The sequence below is a fragment of the Ranitomeya variabilis genome, chromosome 4 (assembly GCF_051348905.1).
Source record: "Ranitomeya variabilis isolate aRanVar5 chromosome 4, aRanVar5.hap1, whole genome shotgun sequence".
Taxonomy (NCBI): Eukaryota; Metazoa; Chordata; class Amphibia; order Anura; family Dendrobatidae; genus Ranitomeya; species Ranitomeya variabilis.
Window position 1 is genome coordinate 319535079 of NC_135235.1, and position 18774 is coordinate 319553852.

Sequence of the window (18774 nt, forward strand, 5' to 3'; positions counted from 1 at the left end):
CATTACCTTGGACATGAAAGATGTTCATTGTTTTCTATGGCCCGGAACACAGAAATGGCAGCGAAATACTTCCGGTACATAGAAAGCAATCACGTATGCTTGGGCATGCGCAATACAGCTTTTCTGCTTTGCCCACTGTTGGGCAAAGCATACTGCGCATGCGCGAGATGCCTTTGGAATGTGCATGCGCAAAAACTACGCAATCACCGAAATTCACTGCAAGGAATGCGTAGAAGCAAGTGAGGGGGGGGAGAGATGGACACTAAGACCCGCCCATCAGACCAACCATATTAACATACAGCGCTGGAGGAATAAAAAAGGTATTTATGGATCATACGTGGGGAGTCAGGGGGTATCAGAAGTACTTGTGTAATGCATAGGGGGCACTGAATTGAATGGTGTTTTTACCTAGTAGGCCAAACAAGTGGTGACAGATTCCCTGATGTTTTTAGTCTGGGAGTGGGCCAATTTCCATGGCCCCTTCCTAGGCTATTAATATCATCCCACAGCTGTTTACCTCGCCTTTGCTGGTTATTAAATATAGGGGGACCCTGCGTCATTTTTTTGAGGGAAAATCGCATGACACTTTCATTACACTCATCCCATTTTTCTGTACCAAAATCCGACCTTTTTTTCATGGCAATGGGTATTAGCCCTACTAGTGTTGCTGCTGCTGCTATTTGGGGGTTCCACATTTTAATTGTCAGATGCCGTGGTATGTTTTGTTTCTCTTTTATATTACCCAGTGCATTGCCATTGCAAGTTTATCTTATACCATAAGTTTTTATTACACTAGATTTAGCCACAATTTCCACTTTCCCAAAAAGTAGCAACTAAAAATGCAAAGTAAACAGCAAAAAAAAATAACAGAGGCAACAAGCACAGGCAGCAGAGTTGGTGTAGCATGTACATGTCAAATTTGAGGAGTAATGAAAGTGGTTAAAAAAATAAAGCATTGTGTATGACGGACACAGAGTTAAATGTTTTTTTTCTCTTTTAGCAATATTGGTGGCATGCCGTGACATGTGCCGTGATGGCATGCAATGATGTCAGAGGCCTTACTCAGTAGCAGAAGACCTGGCATAGAGTGAAGCAGGCCAACCACAATGCGGGCAATGAAGCATGAGAGAGGGAAGGCAAAAAGAAGAGGTGCAGAGAACTAGATGGTGGGTTGGGTGAGTAACAGGACAAGTGAGCATTGAGGTATTATTGCTGTTTTATTTTAACCTTTTGCCGACCCTCTACCGCTCAGTAGATTGGCGGCCTCAAGCTGGCCACCATATTTCTGAATTCACATGAAAGCAAATTGCAAAAAATCTGCATTCTGGAGAAAACTAATCATTGTAAAATTCGATGAGAATATAATTCTATTCCAATAAATTTGCTATTGCTATTAGTTGATTTTCATTTATTGGGATGCAAATAAGTATATTAAAATATATGTATAAAAAAGTACTGTACAATTCTAAAACAATATATACGGTAAATTCTGTAAAAAAAAATAAATAATGATAATAATGAGTTAATGCTGGTGAACGCCCTGATGCGCTAGCCAAAACTGTATGGACCATGGATCGTCCCTCCGAACACCCGCTCATCTTTAACTGTGGGCATAAAGCTTCTCAGAGAACACAGGGTGAGGGCAAAACAGGCAGATGACACGTACAACAGTTCCAACAAAATACCCCCAAAATGGTGCACATTACAGAGTCTCACCCTTCCACTGACTTGCCGGGATAACGGCAGCTGTTACTTCAGAGCTTCCAGGGCCGAATACCCCTCCTGTGGCACACACAGAAAGGACTTAATGACAAGCTTAGGAAGATGACAGTCCATTGAGGTACAAGGTCAGTTGACCGGAGGGTCACAACCTGGCTTCTCCGAACATCTCCATGGTGCCAGGTGACTGGATGGTCCCAACCTGTTCTCTCCAAATGTATCCATGCTGCATCCTTTAGAATGATTAACCAGTGTCCGTCATGATGGAGCCATGAGGTCTTGGCTGCCATCCTGTCTCTGGTCCTTTGGATGTTTGGATGTCTTGATGAATCTCTCTCTCTCTCTTACAGAGGCATATAACCTCTTTTTATGGTTAATAAGTGTCCTTCATTCCAGCATTCACAGTTAAGGGGAAGAAAGGCGACAGATCAAGTGGCATTATTTGCTTACTTAATATATTTGCATAGATTTTCCTCCTTTGTTTTAAAAGTCAACAAACTGGCTGGCTTGTAGAATGTGTTATCAGCATATCAGCAAACATCACTAGTCATCCAGGATAAGAGCACAATGTGTCACAACAAATTGTCAACATTACAGACTTAAGGTACCGTCACATTAAGCGACGCTGCAGCGATATAGACAACGATGCCGATCGCTGCAGCGTCGCTGTTTTGTCGTTGTGTGGTCGCTGGAGAGCTGTCACACAGACAGCTCTCCAGCAACCAACGATGCCGAAGTCCCTGGGTAACCAGGGTAAACATCGGGTTACTAAGCGCAGGGCCGTGCTTAGTAACCCGATGTTTACCCTGGTTACCAGTGTAAATGTAAAAAAAACCAAACACTACATACTTACATTCCGGTGTCTGTCGGGTCCCCCGGCGTCCGCTTCCATGCACTGTGTAAGCGCCGGCCCTAAAGCAGAGCGGTGAAGGTCACCGCTGTGCTCTGCTTTACGGCCGGCCAGCGCTGACACAGTGCAGGGAAGCGGACGCTGGGGGACCCGACAGACACCGGAATGTAAGTATGTAGTGTTTGGGTTTTTTTACATTTACACTGGTAACCAGGGTAAATATCGGGTTACTAAGCGCGGCCCTGCGCTTAGTAACCCGATGTTTACCCTGGTTACCAGTGAAGACATCGCTGAATCCGCGTCACACACACCGATTCAGCGATGTCAGCGGGTGATCCAGCGACGAAATAAGGTGCTGGCCTTCTAGCTCCGACCAACGATGTCACAGCAGGATCCTGATCGCTGCTGCGTGTCAAACACAACGATATCGCTATCCAGGACGCTGCAACGTCACGGATCACTATCGTTATCGTTGTTAAGTTGTTCAGTGTGAAGGTACCTTTACACAAGCAAAAGTCTGTTTTCTTGACCAACTAGAAAGAAACACAAATTCAAAAGTCAACATATAGATAACAGTCTATTCTTCTTGGCATACCGAAAATAGACGTCTGGTTAATTAAGATACAATGTCCTCACACTTATGTGTCAGGTTTAAAGCTAGGGCTATATGCGATGAGACACATGACAAAAAGATCTAAATTTCACATTGTGCAACATTGCATAACAATAGTTGCCAAAATAAAATCCAAACCTGTTGGATTTTTGTTTGCAGGTTCTTAGTCCAATAAATGTTTTTTTTATCATGATACTTGTCTAATACTTTGTATAACAGTGCCCTAGCCTTATGCATTTGTTTTATGTATTTGTATAAATCCTATTATTTTAGTTTGAGTCAACTTTTATGCTTCAATTTTCCCTGAATTACAAATCCCAAGAATATTTTATAGCCCATACGTATGTGGGAATTTAGCAAGGAGAGGCGCTGGTATTTCAAACCACCTGGAAACCAATGAATGTCTCCATTGTGGGTGACAGCTGTAATAGGAAGCTGTGTTGTGGCTGTTTAACGTAACCTGTTTAATTCTAGCAATTCCACTGAGTCCTAGTTAAAATCTGGAGTCTTCATTTCAGTCTGAGATTGGTGGGATAGGGGAGCTTCCCTCAGTCTATTCCATTGCCAATCAGATCATGAAAAAAGGGAAATTTGCTGAATAACTAATAAAGAAAAAGGGCGTAGAGCAGTGTTTCCCAAACTCCAGTCCTCCCGGACCCCAACAGGTCATGTTTTCAGGATTTCCTTAGCATTGCACAGGTGATGGAAGTATCAGGAGTTCTCCCACTTGTGCAGTACCATGGAAATCCTGAAAACATGACCTGTTGGGAGCCTTGAGTACTGGAGTTTGGGAAATACTGGCGTAGAGGAAGCAAAATGTTTCAGGAGAAGAAAATAGTTAGATTGCAATTTGCAATTGCTAGAAACAGAGAGAAAGGGTCGATTAATACTTTGTCATTATGTCACGCTTTTTCCACATTTGTCACAAAACCATATTAAAATTGTAGTGCTTTGCTTTGTTCTGCAGGAACATAAAAGTAATAAAGTAAGTAACGATGAAAGATAACACGAAAATATCAACTTCAATCTATGGTCCAACAGTGTTGATCCATAGTAGGTGGTTTAATGTAGATAATGGTTCAGCGTCCTGTCTGTATACTTGTATTAGATTATTGTAGGAAACATAGAAGGAAGGAAAATCACAGTGTCCCCACAGCAAGCAGAGATAGTACTGGGTCATGGGATTTACAGCGGAGCATAAAGCAGGGATCTGAAACACTTAGCCCAAGGGCCATATGCACCCCCCTGAGGCTGTCATCTGCGGCAAATGCGGTACCAGAGTTACTGAGACATTCTGGGGACAGCATAGACCAGGACCAAGGAGTAGCGTGGAAGCACCCCTTAATGACTTGACTTTGGAGCACAGGGTTGTGTCAGAGCACAATTTTTCAGAGAGGAAGCATCTCTTCCCCACTCTATTGCATTGCTGGTCGTAGGTCAATTCCCTTCCCAATATCTGCTGTACATGTAAGGTGCAACGGGCGGAGACTACCCACAAACCACTGTACACGTACGACATGATGATGGCATGACTCACAAGCATAGCCAACACAATCATCAGCAGGAGTCAGCTGTATATCACAGCTTACACCGTGCTGCAATGGTCAAGATTGGTATTAGTACTGATCACAGCCATTTAATTCCTTAGATACCGCTGACAGCAGTATCTAGATGGTAATTTGAGGCAGGGGGCTCCCTCTTTAAGCCTATTGACACCCCGTGATCAAGGGGTACCGATAGTTGCCATCAGCCCAAGGCCAAATAATGGCTTTCTAGTCAGCCAGCTATAAGGTCCTGCAATACGCTGCGTCTAATAGATCAGCAGTCAAACAAGTAAAAGTCACGTATAGGGACTAAGTAAAAAAAGGAAAAAAAAATGTAAACATTAAGAAGAAAAAAATAAATAAAGTATGAAAAAAATGTCACCAGTAAAATACTATTTTCTGAAAAAATGAAAGTAAATGAAAAGTACACATTTGGTATTGTCATATAAAACTGTACCATAGCTTATACAATGAACACTATAAAAAAATAAAAACACGATAAAATGTAGCTTTCTCATGATGCAAACACACAAACAAAAAATTGTATAGAAAAAAAAAGGGTATAACAAACTCCAAGGTCTTTTTCATGTGTGGCCCATTTACCTGGCAGAGTTTGAAACCGCTGGCGTAAAGGAATAATAAGCAGGATGAAATCTGGGAATTAAGGGTGCAGTCAGACAGCTGTATTACTCGCAGGAGGATCACAGCGCAATCCTCGGACTGGCTGTCGGTCTTGTGACCTGAGTGTGACAGTTACAGTTGTGGCCAAAAGTATTGACACCCCTGCAATTCTGTCAGATAATACTCAGTTTCATCCTGAAAATGATTGCAATCACAAATTCTTTAGTATTATTATCTTCATTTAATTTGTCTTAAATGAAAAAACACAAAAAGAATTGTCCTAAAGCCAAATTGGATATAATTCCACACCAAACATAAAAAAGGGGGTGGACAAAAGTATTGGCACTGTTCGAAAAATCATGTGATGCTTCTCTAATTTGTGTAATTAACAGCACCTGTAACTTACCTGTGGCACCTAACAGGTGTTGGCAATAACTAAATCACACTTGCAGCCAGTTGACATGGATTAAAGTTGACTCACCCTCTGTCCTGTGTCCTTATGTGTACCACATTGGCAATGGAGAAAAGAAAGAAGACCAAAGAACTGTCTGAGGACTTGAGAAACCAAATTGTGAGGAAGCATGAGCAATCTCAAGGCTACAAGTCCATCTCCAAATACCTGAATGTTCCTGTGTCTACCGTGCGCAGTGTCATCAAGACGTTTAAAGCCCATGGCACTGTGGCTAACCTCCCTAGATGTGGACGGAAAAGAAAAATTGACAAGAGATTTCAACGCAAGATTGTGCAGATGTTGGATAAAGAACCTCGACTAACATCCAACCAAGTTCAAGCTGCCCTGCAGTCCGAGGGTACAACAGTGTCAACCCGTACTATCCATCGGCATCTGAATGAAAAGGGACTGTATGGTAGGAGACCCAGGAAGACCCCACTTCTTACCCCGAGACATAAAAAAGCCAGGCTGGAGTTTGCCAAAACTTACCCGAAAAAGCCTAAAACATTTTGGAAGAATGTTATCTGGTCAGATGAGACAAAAGTAGAGCTTTTGGGGCAAAGGCATCAACATAGAGTTTACAGGAGAAAAAAAGAGGCATTCAAAGAAAAGAACACGGTCCCTACAGTCAAACATGGCGGAGGTTCCCTGATGTTTTGGGGTTGCTTTGCTGCCTCTGGCACTGGACTGCTTGACGTGTGCATGGCATTATGAAGTCTGAAGACTACCAACAAATTTTGCAGCATAATGTAGGGCCCAGTGTGAGAAAGCTGGGTCTCCCTCAGAGGTCATGGGTCTTCCAGCAGGACAATGACCCAAAACACTCTTCAAAAAGCACTAGAAAATGGTTTGAGAGAAAGCACTGGAGACTTCTAAGGTGGCCAGCAATGAGTCCAGACCTGAATCCCATAGAACACCTGTGGAGAGATCTAAAAATGGCAGTTTGGAGAAGGCACCCTTCAAATATCAGGGACCTGGAGCAGTTTGCAAAGAAGAATGGTCTAAAATTCCAGCAGAGCACTGTAAGAAACTAATTGATGGTTACCGGAAGCGGTTGGTCGCAGTTATTTTGGCTAAAGGTTGTGCAACCAAGTATTAGGCTGAGGGTGCCAATACTTTTGTCTGGCCCATTTTTGGAGTTTTGTGTGAAATGATCAATGTTTTGCTTTTTGCTTCATTCTCTTTTGTGTTTTTTCATTTAAGACAAATTAAATGAAGATAATAATACCAAAGAATTTGTGATTGCAATCATTTTCAGGAGGAAACTGAGTATTATCTGACAGAATTGCAGGGGTGTCAATACTTTTGGCCACAACTGTACATAGAAATACATGCTGTCAAGCTCAGTTCAGGAGAGCTGACGATCAGTCCGAGGATTGTGATGCGATTCTTGCGTAAGTGATACGGCTGTGTGACTGCACCTTAAAATGAAGCCGCAAGGGAAGAAAACAGGTGTAACATTTTCCATTCCTATGTGAGTGGTGGATTATTTAACATTACTGATTATAACAGGACGCCTGAGACGTGTACCATGCTATTAGCGAAGGAGCAGAGTAGTGAAGATGTACCTCGGGAGAAGTTTTCATAAATAAGAATATAGACAATTGATTTTTGGTGTAAATCAATAAAATTGGTCTTACCACACCCAGTTGGAGTTCTCCAGTCACCCACTGTAATTCCAAGTGCTTGACACACAAGAGCGTAAGCTTGAATAGCTTGGCAAAGGCTGGTGCCATTATCCCTGGCACCACAAAGGTCATAAACACAGCTATGGACAAAGGCGGTGGGGTCCAGTACAGTGCCACAATCCCAAAGAGGACTCCCTGTAAGGTTTATAAATCCACAATATTCGGAGGTAAAGTAAAGCGATTCCATTGCTGCGTCACAAGAGCTACAATTATCTACACAGCCAGAAGAACATTTCCAGTCTGGGTGGTAGACTCTCCAACTCTCTCCTAGATCTATCACAGAGACCGCCAGTCTTCCGTCAGAGCGAAGAGTATCATCCTCTGGATTTTTGTTGTAGTTTCCACACATTCCACAAGTAGAGTTGATGTAAGTTCCTGGGACTGATATAGAGGCATAGTGTTCCCCATCATAAATTACTAATAAACCAAAATCAGTCTCCACAGCTGTCGATAAACCACTTTGATAAATTTTTATGGCTCCAAATTCCAGAATTACTGGAAGAGAAAATATCAAATCGTTTACCTGCAATAAGAAAAGTACAGTATCACATTAAAAAAAAGTGATTCCACCTGAAAGAATCTGTAATCGGAAAACTACATATTGTTCAAATCAAATTTTACAGAAAAAATATTTTTAAAATGATGGTATTTTTATGTGAGCATCCACATAAAAGAAATCTTGAAATATTGCAGTTTTCACATTGACTATAGTAATATTCCTCTTTCTCTGTAAATATTTTGCCAGCTTTGTTGTTTAACCTTGGGAAGGATGTGCAGTGCCATTTCTTCATCATTAGAAATTAGTATGTCATCTATATTTATTTAGTAATATAATAGCATTACATAAATAAACTGCATAAATACAAAAAGAGCTTCACGGCACTCCAAAATTAAGGGGTGCAAAAGTAGGATACAACGACAATAATATAGAAGAATAAAATTCGGCACTCCCAATTGAGATGCAAAAAACAATAATAATTTTATTGGTATAGGTATATCCACTGTTTGACATTGTGGCCAACACTAGGCCTTCATCAGAAATTGTTTTCAGCTCTTGAAGATGAAAATGTCAGGTACACCTGAGCAAAGAAAACATGGAGAATCCAAGACGATCGCTGGAGATATGCATCGCTCGTCCCCATGGCATGGCAGAGCATATCTCCAGTGCTCGTCTTGGATTCTCCATGTTTTCCTTTCTCAGGTGTATCTGCCATTTTCATCCTCAAGAGCTGAAAACAATTTCTGATGAAGGCCTAGCGTTGGCTGAAACGTGAAACAGTGGATGTACCTATACCAATAAAATTATTTTTGTTTTTTGCATCTCAATTGGGAGTGCCAAATTTTGTTCTTCTATACTGCATAAATATACACATAGCCAGGGAAAGAGAGGACTTGAACTCTAGTGCCACTTATTGGATGTAGCAATCCTGAAAGTCAATAACGACCCTTTAATGAGCCTTGTCACATGACTTAGGATAAGAAGTCAAACCAGAAGCTCCTTTTGCAGCCATGTGTTTTGGGGTGTTTTCAACTCATTAGTGAAAAGCAAGAGATCTGATGTGGCAATACTAGATTATCGTTTTCTGTGACTGCTTTCACACAGTATGACTATTTTGCATCCCTATTTTCCTGTCCATTCAGTCTACTCTAATTGTAAAGCAGGTAGCCCATGTAGAGTATTTTTTATTTGGAGGCGACTGATGGATAGGTACGGTCACATGCCCCTCCATCAACTGCCTTTCTGAGAGCAGGTCACAAAAAGAAAAGAATTTATCCACCACTTCAAATACAATGCAAAATTGTATTCCATTAGTATTCCATTAGTGAAAACATGATTCAAGGGAAATCAACATTCTAAAATGGATAAATGTATAATCCGAGGAGAAAGTCTCAAGAGAGAAAATTCTAAGTCCTGGTTGATGAGTTTCGAAGTGATACTTCTTGTTCATAACCAAAGGTTAGGCCTTTCCTTAGATTTGGGATCCTGTGCACTCGTGGATGGGTGAGCTGATCACATCTCTTTTTCCTTTTTTTTATTGCTTTCTGAAAGTAGAAGCTCTGTGCAGTCAATTATGAAGAAATGAAGAAGACTGCTTTAAGAAATGCAGGAGGAAGACGTGTAATTTGTCAAATATTTAAGAAGCTTTAGTTTTTCACTTTAATTGTGCACTTAGAGCGCTCCAGCTAGGCGTGGGAGCGCTGCTAGGATTCCACAACCTATTCAGCGACCTTTTTTGATAAAGACTCGGGAAGAGTCGAAACGTCAGCTTGTACTTCTGGTCGCTCTGTACGGTTTTGAGTTCTATGTTTAATGTAACAATAATAAATTTCACTATACTTGCATTATATGCTCCTAGAGTGTGCGGTGTATATTGTTCATATTGACACTTAGAGGGGCCTACACTTATCCTTCAAGTCCAAGAAGAAATAGATCCAAAAGATGATATTGTAACATAGTCTAAATACATTAGTTGACCACTGACCTCTCTGCGTTGATGGCTCACTTCAAGTATTTCACATTGTTAGCCAAGACTATTGCCTTCTCTGCTGCAGGTATATGTGATTTCTGGCCTAAACCCTAGGTCACGGATAACGTTTCCAAGTGCACCTTGTATGGATTAGAGTTTCAGTCACGTAGACTGTCTGGCTGTGATCAAGACAAGATCATTGACAACCAAGACTCTTTGATAAGATTGCCGTCTCCTCTAGAGGTTTGGGTTCTGATCCAGCTACTGATACCAGAAAGCTGAATTGAAATTCCTGCAGGAAATTGAGGATAACCTCATATAAACATAACCTCAAATTCCTGTGTTTTAATGTTGTTCAGTCCAACTATTCAATAAGTTTTCATTTTTGGAAGACTCCATTCTACAATCTCTGAAGGTCCTAAAAGAGGTCCCTACCACAGAAAAAAAAGAACAGAAGTTTTTTTCTCTTGTAGCTCTTGATCCTAAGTCTTTGGGAAAATTAATAACAGTTATCAAACTACAGTAAGTGTTCTGCATCACAGAATCTAAGAATAGTAGTATCTGAGAATAGTAATGCACTAGAAGGCAATGTCACACTCCTGAAATGAAAACCCGGGGTGGTCAGGATCCCTTTTACTTTACACCTTTACAGATGCAGTGGCCACTATAGCTGCCACTTTGAGAACACAGGAGATAACTATAATTCCATAACTGGATGATTGCCTGATAAAAGCATCATCAGGGGATGGGTTATCTTCAAATTACAGTCCAGTTATATCTAAGCTTGGTTTGCAAAATAAGTTGGAAAAAGTCAGACATCCTTCCATCAAGAACAATGATTTGGTATGCATTTCTAAGAGATTCTCTTCCTTCTTCCCTCTCAGTGGGACAGACTGTTGGCAATAGAAGGTCTTAAATGTTATGTCAGAAGGTGGAGAGGAAATTCCTTGAGCTTTATGGCACTTTCACACTTTATAAAGAGAGATCTTGAGAGCTTGTGAGATCACAACCTGTAGGGGCTGAATGGTAGATTCTCTCTGACACTTCTAACGCATCAATCACTCAACTGGAGGAAACATCTCAGAGGTGGAAGGCTGTAGATCCAGCCTCCTTGAATCCTGTTGTGTCCAAGCTAGTTTGGGTGATCAAACTGGGGGAAAATAAAATTGCTCATTTTGCTCTTCTACCCAGATAATTATTGTCTTCCATTAGGTCTATGACATCACATGACTAAAAACGGACTAGCTGAATCCTTCTAAGCTCTATGTAGAAACAGGAGGTCAATTTTCCTTGCATGAGTCATCAGTCACTGCAAAAGTGGTGGACGGGAGGAGGGAGCAGCTGGGTCAGGAGTTGAAGAGGAGAATTATTTGTGCAATAAAAAGTGACTTCCTGTTTTACATGGAGCAGAGAAAAGAGAAGAACTAACTGTGTAGAAAGGCAAAATGAGCAATTGTAAGTACACTGTGTCAAATAATATGATGACTGTAATGTTTTAATAGGATACAACTTTGATGTGAGTGCTATTTTTTTAAATCAGACGATATGAAATAGGAAATATTACATCAATAAACAAGGTGGCACCTGATCAAAACCAATTATAAAGGAAATTGAAAAGATATTGCCTCACTGCCCCAATGCCTATTTTGATGGAGACTTCCCCTGTCTAAGAGCTCTCTATTCTGCCAGTCTAATGGTTGACCATCCCATGTACAATGTAGAGAATTCTCTTATTCAGTCATGCAGACTGAATGCAGTTTGGCCCAAACAGGGTTCTTCAGCCTGGTGTTTTACTCAAGATGTAGATAGTAGCAACCTGCAGATTACAGACATACTAGACTTCCTTCAGATAGAATTTCAGAAAGGCCAAAGTGCATTGTACTTAAAGATCCAAGTACCGGCTATGTCTGTCTTTTTGAGCCTGCCATGTAAACAAAGCCTTGAGTGTAAAAGTTCCTTAAAGAGTCTGTTAGAAAGAGACATACCATCTCTAGCCATGTGACAAAGCTGTTCTTAGTCCCAAAAGGTTCATAGTCATTTAAAGACATCAGGAAGGTTGAGAATTGTTTCATTCTGTTTTCTGAGAGAAACAAAGTGTGACGAAACCAGATTGTATCTTAATTTCCCAGACAACCATGTTTTTGCAAATCCAAAAGAACTGGCTTTTTATCTGTATATTGGCTTGTGAATTTAAGTGTTTATGTCTGGTGGATCAAGAAGACAGACTTGCCAACTGATATACTATCTAATACACTGTGTAAAGGTACCGTTACACTAAACGAATTACCAATGATCACGACCAGCGATACGACCTGGCCGTCATCGTTGGTAAGTCGTTGTGTGGTCGCTGGGGAGCTGTCACACAGACAGCTCTCTCCAGCGACCAACGATCAGGGGAACGACTTCGGCATCGTTGAAACTGTCTTCAACTATGCCAAAGTCCCCCTGCAGCACCCGGGTAACCAGGGTAAACATCGGGTTACTAAGTGCAGGGCCGCGCTTAGTAACCCGATATTTACCCTAGTTACCATTGTAAAAGTAAAAAAAAAAAACACTACATACTCACATTCTGATGTCTGTCACGTCCCCCGCCGGCATCCACAGGGTTAAAACTGCTTTCGGCAGGAGCGCTGCTATGCACGCGCTGCTACCGAGAGCTTCCCTGCACTGAATGTGTCAGCGCCGGCAGTAACAGCGGTGACATCACCGCTGTGCTCTGCTTTACGGCCGGCGCTGACACATTCAGTGCAGGGAAGCTCTCGGCAGCAGCGCGTGCATATTAGCAGCGCTCTTACCCAAAGCAGTTTTAACCCTGTGGACGCCGGGGGACGTGACAGACATCAGAATGTGAGTTTGTACTGTTTTTTTTTTAACTTTTACAATGGTAACCAGGGTAAATATCGGGTTACTAAGCGCGGCCCTGCGCTTAGTAACCCGATATTTACCCTGGTTACAAGTGAACACATCGCTGGATCGGCGTCACACACCCCGATCCAGCGATGACAGCGGGTGATCAGCGACCAAAAAAAGGTCCTGATCATTCCCATCGACCAACGATCTCCCAGCAGGGGCCTGATTGTTGGTCGCTGTCACACATAACGAGATCGTTAGCGGGATCGTTGCTACGTCACCAAAAGCGTGACATTGCAACGATATCGTTAACGATATCGTTATGTGTGACTCAGCCTTAAGTCTGTAATAGTGACTGTACATTGAGTGGGTTAAGCTTTGTTTATTGATTTGTGCTTATATGCTAATAGTGCTACTTAATCCCATCACCATTGTTTACCTTATCTTGATGTTGAACTGAAAGACCCTGGGTAATTCTAAAAATAGCTTACATGCCTTGGGTATAAAAAGACTCAGAGATCACATCCTGGGAGACTGAAGTAAGACAGAGCTACCAGCCAGACATTCTGCAAACCACCCAACAGACAAGAGAAAGCACTGCAGCCAGTTCATCATGGCACCATCACGAGGGACACTGATCTAGGATTCTATAGGATACAACCTAGGGGTTTTCGGCTCTGGTTGGAAGGACACAGATCTGATCCAGTGACCATCTCTGAACCATGGATATGTTTGGAGAAAGCCAGGTGTGGGACCCGCTGGTCGCCTGGTTCCATGGAGATGGTCAGATAAGCCAGGTGGTGACTCTCGTGTCAACTGGCTTTGGACCTTGTATGGACTCTATGGACAGTTCTTGGTCATCTCCCTATGCTTGTTGTTACCCCTTCTCTGTGCATTTATCCACAGATGGAGTAGCGACAATGGGAGCTCTGACATCATGTCATACTGGAAATACATGGAGACGCAGTGATCTTTTATATGCGCCCATGTGACCCTGGGAGCTCTGACATCATGTCATACTGGAAATACATGGAGACGCAGTGATATTTTATATGCGCCCATGTAACCAAACAATTCCAGCCATGGTGGGATTGTTCTGTTTGCTATTGTGTGTTGTGGTTCAATAAAGTATTGCCACACTGTTTTACCTTAACCCTGTGTTGTCTCTGTAGTGTATTGCCCACGGGGAGATAGAGCGGGCGTTCGGTGGTATGAGCCGTGGTCCATGCAGTCTTGCTAAAGACAGCCGGGCCAGCGGACGAGAGCACCCACTGACCCCGTTTCTCCACACAAAGGCTTAAAGGCAGCACAGGCAGTCTAATGGCCTCTTTAATACATCTTCCAAAGATAGGCCTGTGCCTTTTAGATCCTTGATCCACCTAGTCTTGTTAAAGCCTTCTCTAACTTGCTGAATAACGTCTGAACCCATTGGATAATATCCACCATACGGATTCTAGAATCTTGCATTATATATTTATCCGCACAATACTGGTTATATGTAGAGTTCTCAGGAACAACCAATTTCAACCAATTTTGAGTTCCGCCAAATAATGGGACCATCCCTACAATGTCATTTATTGCTAAATTGTCATTGTTGTGCTACAGTTAGGATTAGTGATGAGCGAGTATACTCGTTGCTCGGGTTTTCCCGAGCACGCTTGGGTGATCTCCGAGTATTTGTTAGTGTTCGGAGATTTAGTTTTCATTGCGGCAGCTGAATGATTTACAACTACTACCCAGCCTGAGTACATGTGGGGGTTGCCTGGTTACTAGGGAATCCCCACATGTAATCAAGCTCACTAGTAGCTGTAAATTATTCACCTCCGGCAAGGAAAACTAAATCTCCGAGGAGTTAAAAATACTCGGAGGTCACCCGAGCAACGAGTACACTCACTCATCACTAGTTAGGATATATATAAGTTTAATTCTAATGTTAATCTGTTTTCTTTTCCTTAACTGCAGCACAAGTTCTTAATAATAAACACATTTTGGGAGGGCTGTCACCAGGTTTTCCCCACATAAAGTACGGCCACCACCTGTAAGCCCATTCTAGACTGCTGTATATAGTATATGTCTCCAATGTGCTCTGCAAGGCACAAAAAAGACCTTTTATTATACTCACAAACAGCGCGGCGTGGTCTGGTCCAATGGGCATCTCTGATCTTGATCCGGCGTCTCTTCTCTTCTTACGGTTGCCATCCTTCTTCCCTGCTTTGTGTGGATAACGCATCCTACTTCATCCACACAGTGTCCTCCATGGCACTCCTACGCAGGCGTTCGTCTCTCTGCCCTTCAAGGGCAGAGCAAAGTATTGTAGTGCACATGCGCCAGCGCTCTTTGGCCTTTCCCAGTGCATACGCATGAGAGTACTTTGCTCTTGCGCAATGGAGGAAACTGTGTGGATGACGCAGGATGCGTCATCCATAGGAAGCAAGAAGGAAGACAGCGATCACAAGAAGAGAAGAGGCCCTGGATGAAGACCAGAAATGCTGGACCACGCCATCTGTTAGTATAATAAAAGTTCTTTTATGAGCCTTGCAGAGGGGATTGGGGACACATATACAGCTCTCTACAATGGGCTTACAGGTGGTGGTCCTACTTTACATGGGAAAAACCAGGTAACAGGTTCCCTATGAGTTTACTTGGACTAATAAAAAATGCGTTTGTCCTACTAGTACACAAGTGTAAATGATCTTATTATTGGTAAGGGAAAGCAGAACACCAATGGTTTTAATCTTATAATCTTTTTTCCTTTTTTGCTAACCATGAAATAAGTACATTCCAAAGCCAATAATCATTGAAGAAGTGAAATAAGGAATTGGACTTCTGAGGGAAGAGGATGACGGTTATACCACCTAGGTCCTGCACATTGTATCAAATCATTATTGCAGCTTAATTTGTCTTTCTAGATTTTGGCAAGATTTGTCAGGGGTAACAGACTGTATTATAGCCACGGCCGTCTCTAAATTCTTTACTGTTCTCTATCGCATCTCTCAGATAATTGACTTGGGGTGTTAAATGTCTCTGAGCTTTAAGCATTTTTTTTTAAAAGCCCTCTTTGTCTGTTTTTGTATAATCATTTGGTTAGAATTCAACCCACTTTTCTGTTTCTCTTCTGTTCTTCTTACCCCTAATGAACCCTTAAGTTACAGGATGTAACAAAATCACTTTGGAAGAAAAAGCTGGACCGGGGCCAGAGATGCTAACAGGCTCTAAGTAGAGCCAACTGATTCTGCTTGTTGAAGTAAATTGACAAGGATGTGTCTCAAAAAAGCCTTCATCTGACTTAATGAGCATATTAGAGTAGCGAGCCTTGGGAAGCACAGCCGCATACGTACTATGACTTCGGCACGGTATTGGTAAAAACGGGCCTGAACCTCTAATCTGCTGGCTTATTCCATTGTAGGTAATTGTACAGGATTAAACTTCATGATTATGCAAATGAATGGTCTAGAATGAAACCTTGTGACCATTTAAATGAATTGTCTAGAATGAGATCTTATTGAAAAGAAACCTTATTTAAAAAAAATGTCTGGGATTTAAAAGTGTTTGAAAAATGTCCAAAGTCTGAGTAGAACCTTAGTGGAAATCAAGTAAAAAACAGGTGCTATTTTTTAAACTTGGATTTTGCTTGAGAAATTGGATAATTCCATGTTTTGTTTGACATTCATTCATCTACTGAAGCTTGGTGATGTCTCAATAACACTAACCTTAGCGGAGTTTTCTATTTTAGTTACGGTAAATGGGCTGTTGGTTAATGGAAGAAAGGGTCTGTTTTTCTTTGCAGAGTAAGGTTTAGTTAAGACCTTCTATTTTTACTTTCATCAGAAGTAGGAGATGGAAGTATTCCCAGATATACAGTACCTCTGATTGAAGCCGCTGATGTATGCCATTATATGCGCATATGTGGACCATAGACTCCCATTAGACGCAAAGGATACTTCATGGGGAACCCAATCCAAGCTGGGCATCAATCACATGTTTCTACCTCTTCAGTCTGATTCAATGTTGCTGGGTATATATCTATGCTCTACCCCTTAAAAGTAAATGTTACTGGCATCCAATCAATATCCTCCCTCTAAAGTAATGCCGCTGGGCAGAATTTCCACATCGCCCCTTTGGTCAAATTCAGTGCTTCTCTGCATCCATTCTATGATCCGGCAAGCAGAGTCACAAGTGATGTCAATTGGGGGCCAGCGCTGGTCTATGTTTGCCGGGTACTCTACTTGTAATGCTCACTGACAGTGCGCTCTCTTGCTGACTCATCACTTATCAGAGCTGAGGAGGGAGTGCACTGTCACTGCACACTAAGAAGAATAGTTCACACTGACAAGATCCTACTGAGCACACTTTGGAATTGACATCCGACGCATACTCAGTAGAGCAGGGACTAGCCCAGCCCCAGAAATAGACATCACAGATGACACTTTGTTTCAAGGTGGGGGACGCAGCTCTGTCCCATGATGGCGACTCGTTTGAGTTTCCCAATATGCACTGGGGACTCTCAAATGAAGCATCATCAAATAGGAAGAAGGGAAAAAAATAGAGCAGTTAAATAATGTATTAAGGAAATATAGGGAACTTCTACTTCAAGTAAATTAGAAAAAAGTAGATTATGACATTAAATAGATAGCGATTTACGAATAAAATAAATGTTAACTTTGGACCACCCCTTTAAATTCAGAGCTTCCTGGCATCCATTCCCCGCGTTTCTCCCTCACAAATGCATTCTAATCAAATCAATTTCAAAGTGGCATTGTTGTCACCATGAAATCGAGTAACAGCTTAACCTATCGTAGATTGGGACAATTTTCGTCTCGAGGATCTGAGCAATTTGTTTTTCATTTCTCCTTTTTTTGTTGATGAACCTGTATGAGGCTTTGTTCATTTGTGGGTTGAAATTTCCTTTTTGTAGTTACCATTCATGTGTTATAGTGTATATTACATGATATAAATAAAAGTGAAATGTCAAGTGCTCCAATTTGATAATTAAAAGGTATGTAAAAGGAATTACAAAAGTAATGAATAAACATATTTAGCAAAACATACATTTATATAATATACATAATGTATATATAATGTGATATATAAAATGTTACTGCATATATTTTCCCAAATTTGTTTAAACATTAATTTCTAATACTTTTTCTATTTAACCCCTTCACTTCGGCCAATCTCCTTTTCGTGCTTCTGTTTTTTCCTCCCCTTCCCCCCCCAGAGCCATAACTCTTTTATTTTTCTATCTTCATAGACTTTTGCAGGACGAGTTGTACCTTTGATTTACATCATTCATTTAACCACAGAGGGTACTGGAAAATGGGAAAAACAATCCAAGTGCTGTGAAATTGTGAAGAAAACACAATTCTGACATTGTTTTTTGAGAATTGTTTTTACGGTGTCCATTTTGTGGCATAAATCCCCTTGTAATGTGATTCTCCTCATCAATACGATTATGACGATACTAAAAATGTCTAGTTTTTTTTAAATTATTTTAGTGGTGAAAAAAAATCTGAATTTTATTTTTTTTTTTAAATGTGTTTGGTTGTGTCACCATTAGTGTTGAACGATACCGTTCGATACTTGAAAGTATCGGTATCGGAAAGTATCGGCCGATACCGGCAAAGTATCGGATCCAATCCGATACCGATACCCGATACCAATACAAGTCAATGGGACTCATGTATCGGACGGTATCCCTGATGGTTCCCAGGGTCTGAAGGAGAGGAAACTCTCCTTCAGGCCCTGGGAACCATATTAATGTGTAAAAGAAAGAATTAAAATAAAAAATATTGCTATACTCACCTCTCCGACGCAGCCTGAACCTCAGCGAGGGAACCGGCAGCGTTGTTTGCTTAAAATTCGCGCTTTTCTTTCCTTACGTGAAGTCCCGGCTTTGTGATTGGTTGCGTCGCAGTCACATGGGCGACGCAACCAATCACAGCAAGCCGTGACGTAATTTTAGGTCCTTCA

The 18774-nt window shown here is 41.5% G+C and overlaps 1 protein-coding gene across 1 annotated transcript in view; it reads right to left on the reverse strand.

Annotated features, from left to right (window-relative positions):
• TECTA (tectorin alpha) overlaps positions 1 to 18774 on the reverse strand; it is a 182801-nt gene that overhangs the window by 140545 nt on the left and 23482 nt on the right. The window contains exon 7 of the mRNA XM_077250468.1: positions 7439 to 8009. Within this exon, the coding sequence (XP_077106583.1) occupies positions 7439 to 8009 (571 nt within the window). The remainder of the gene's footprint in view (positions 1 to 7438; positions 8010 to 18774) is intronic.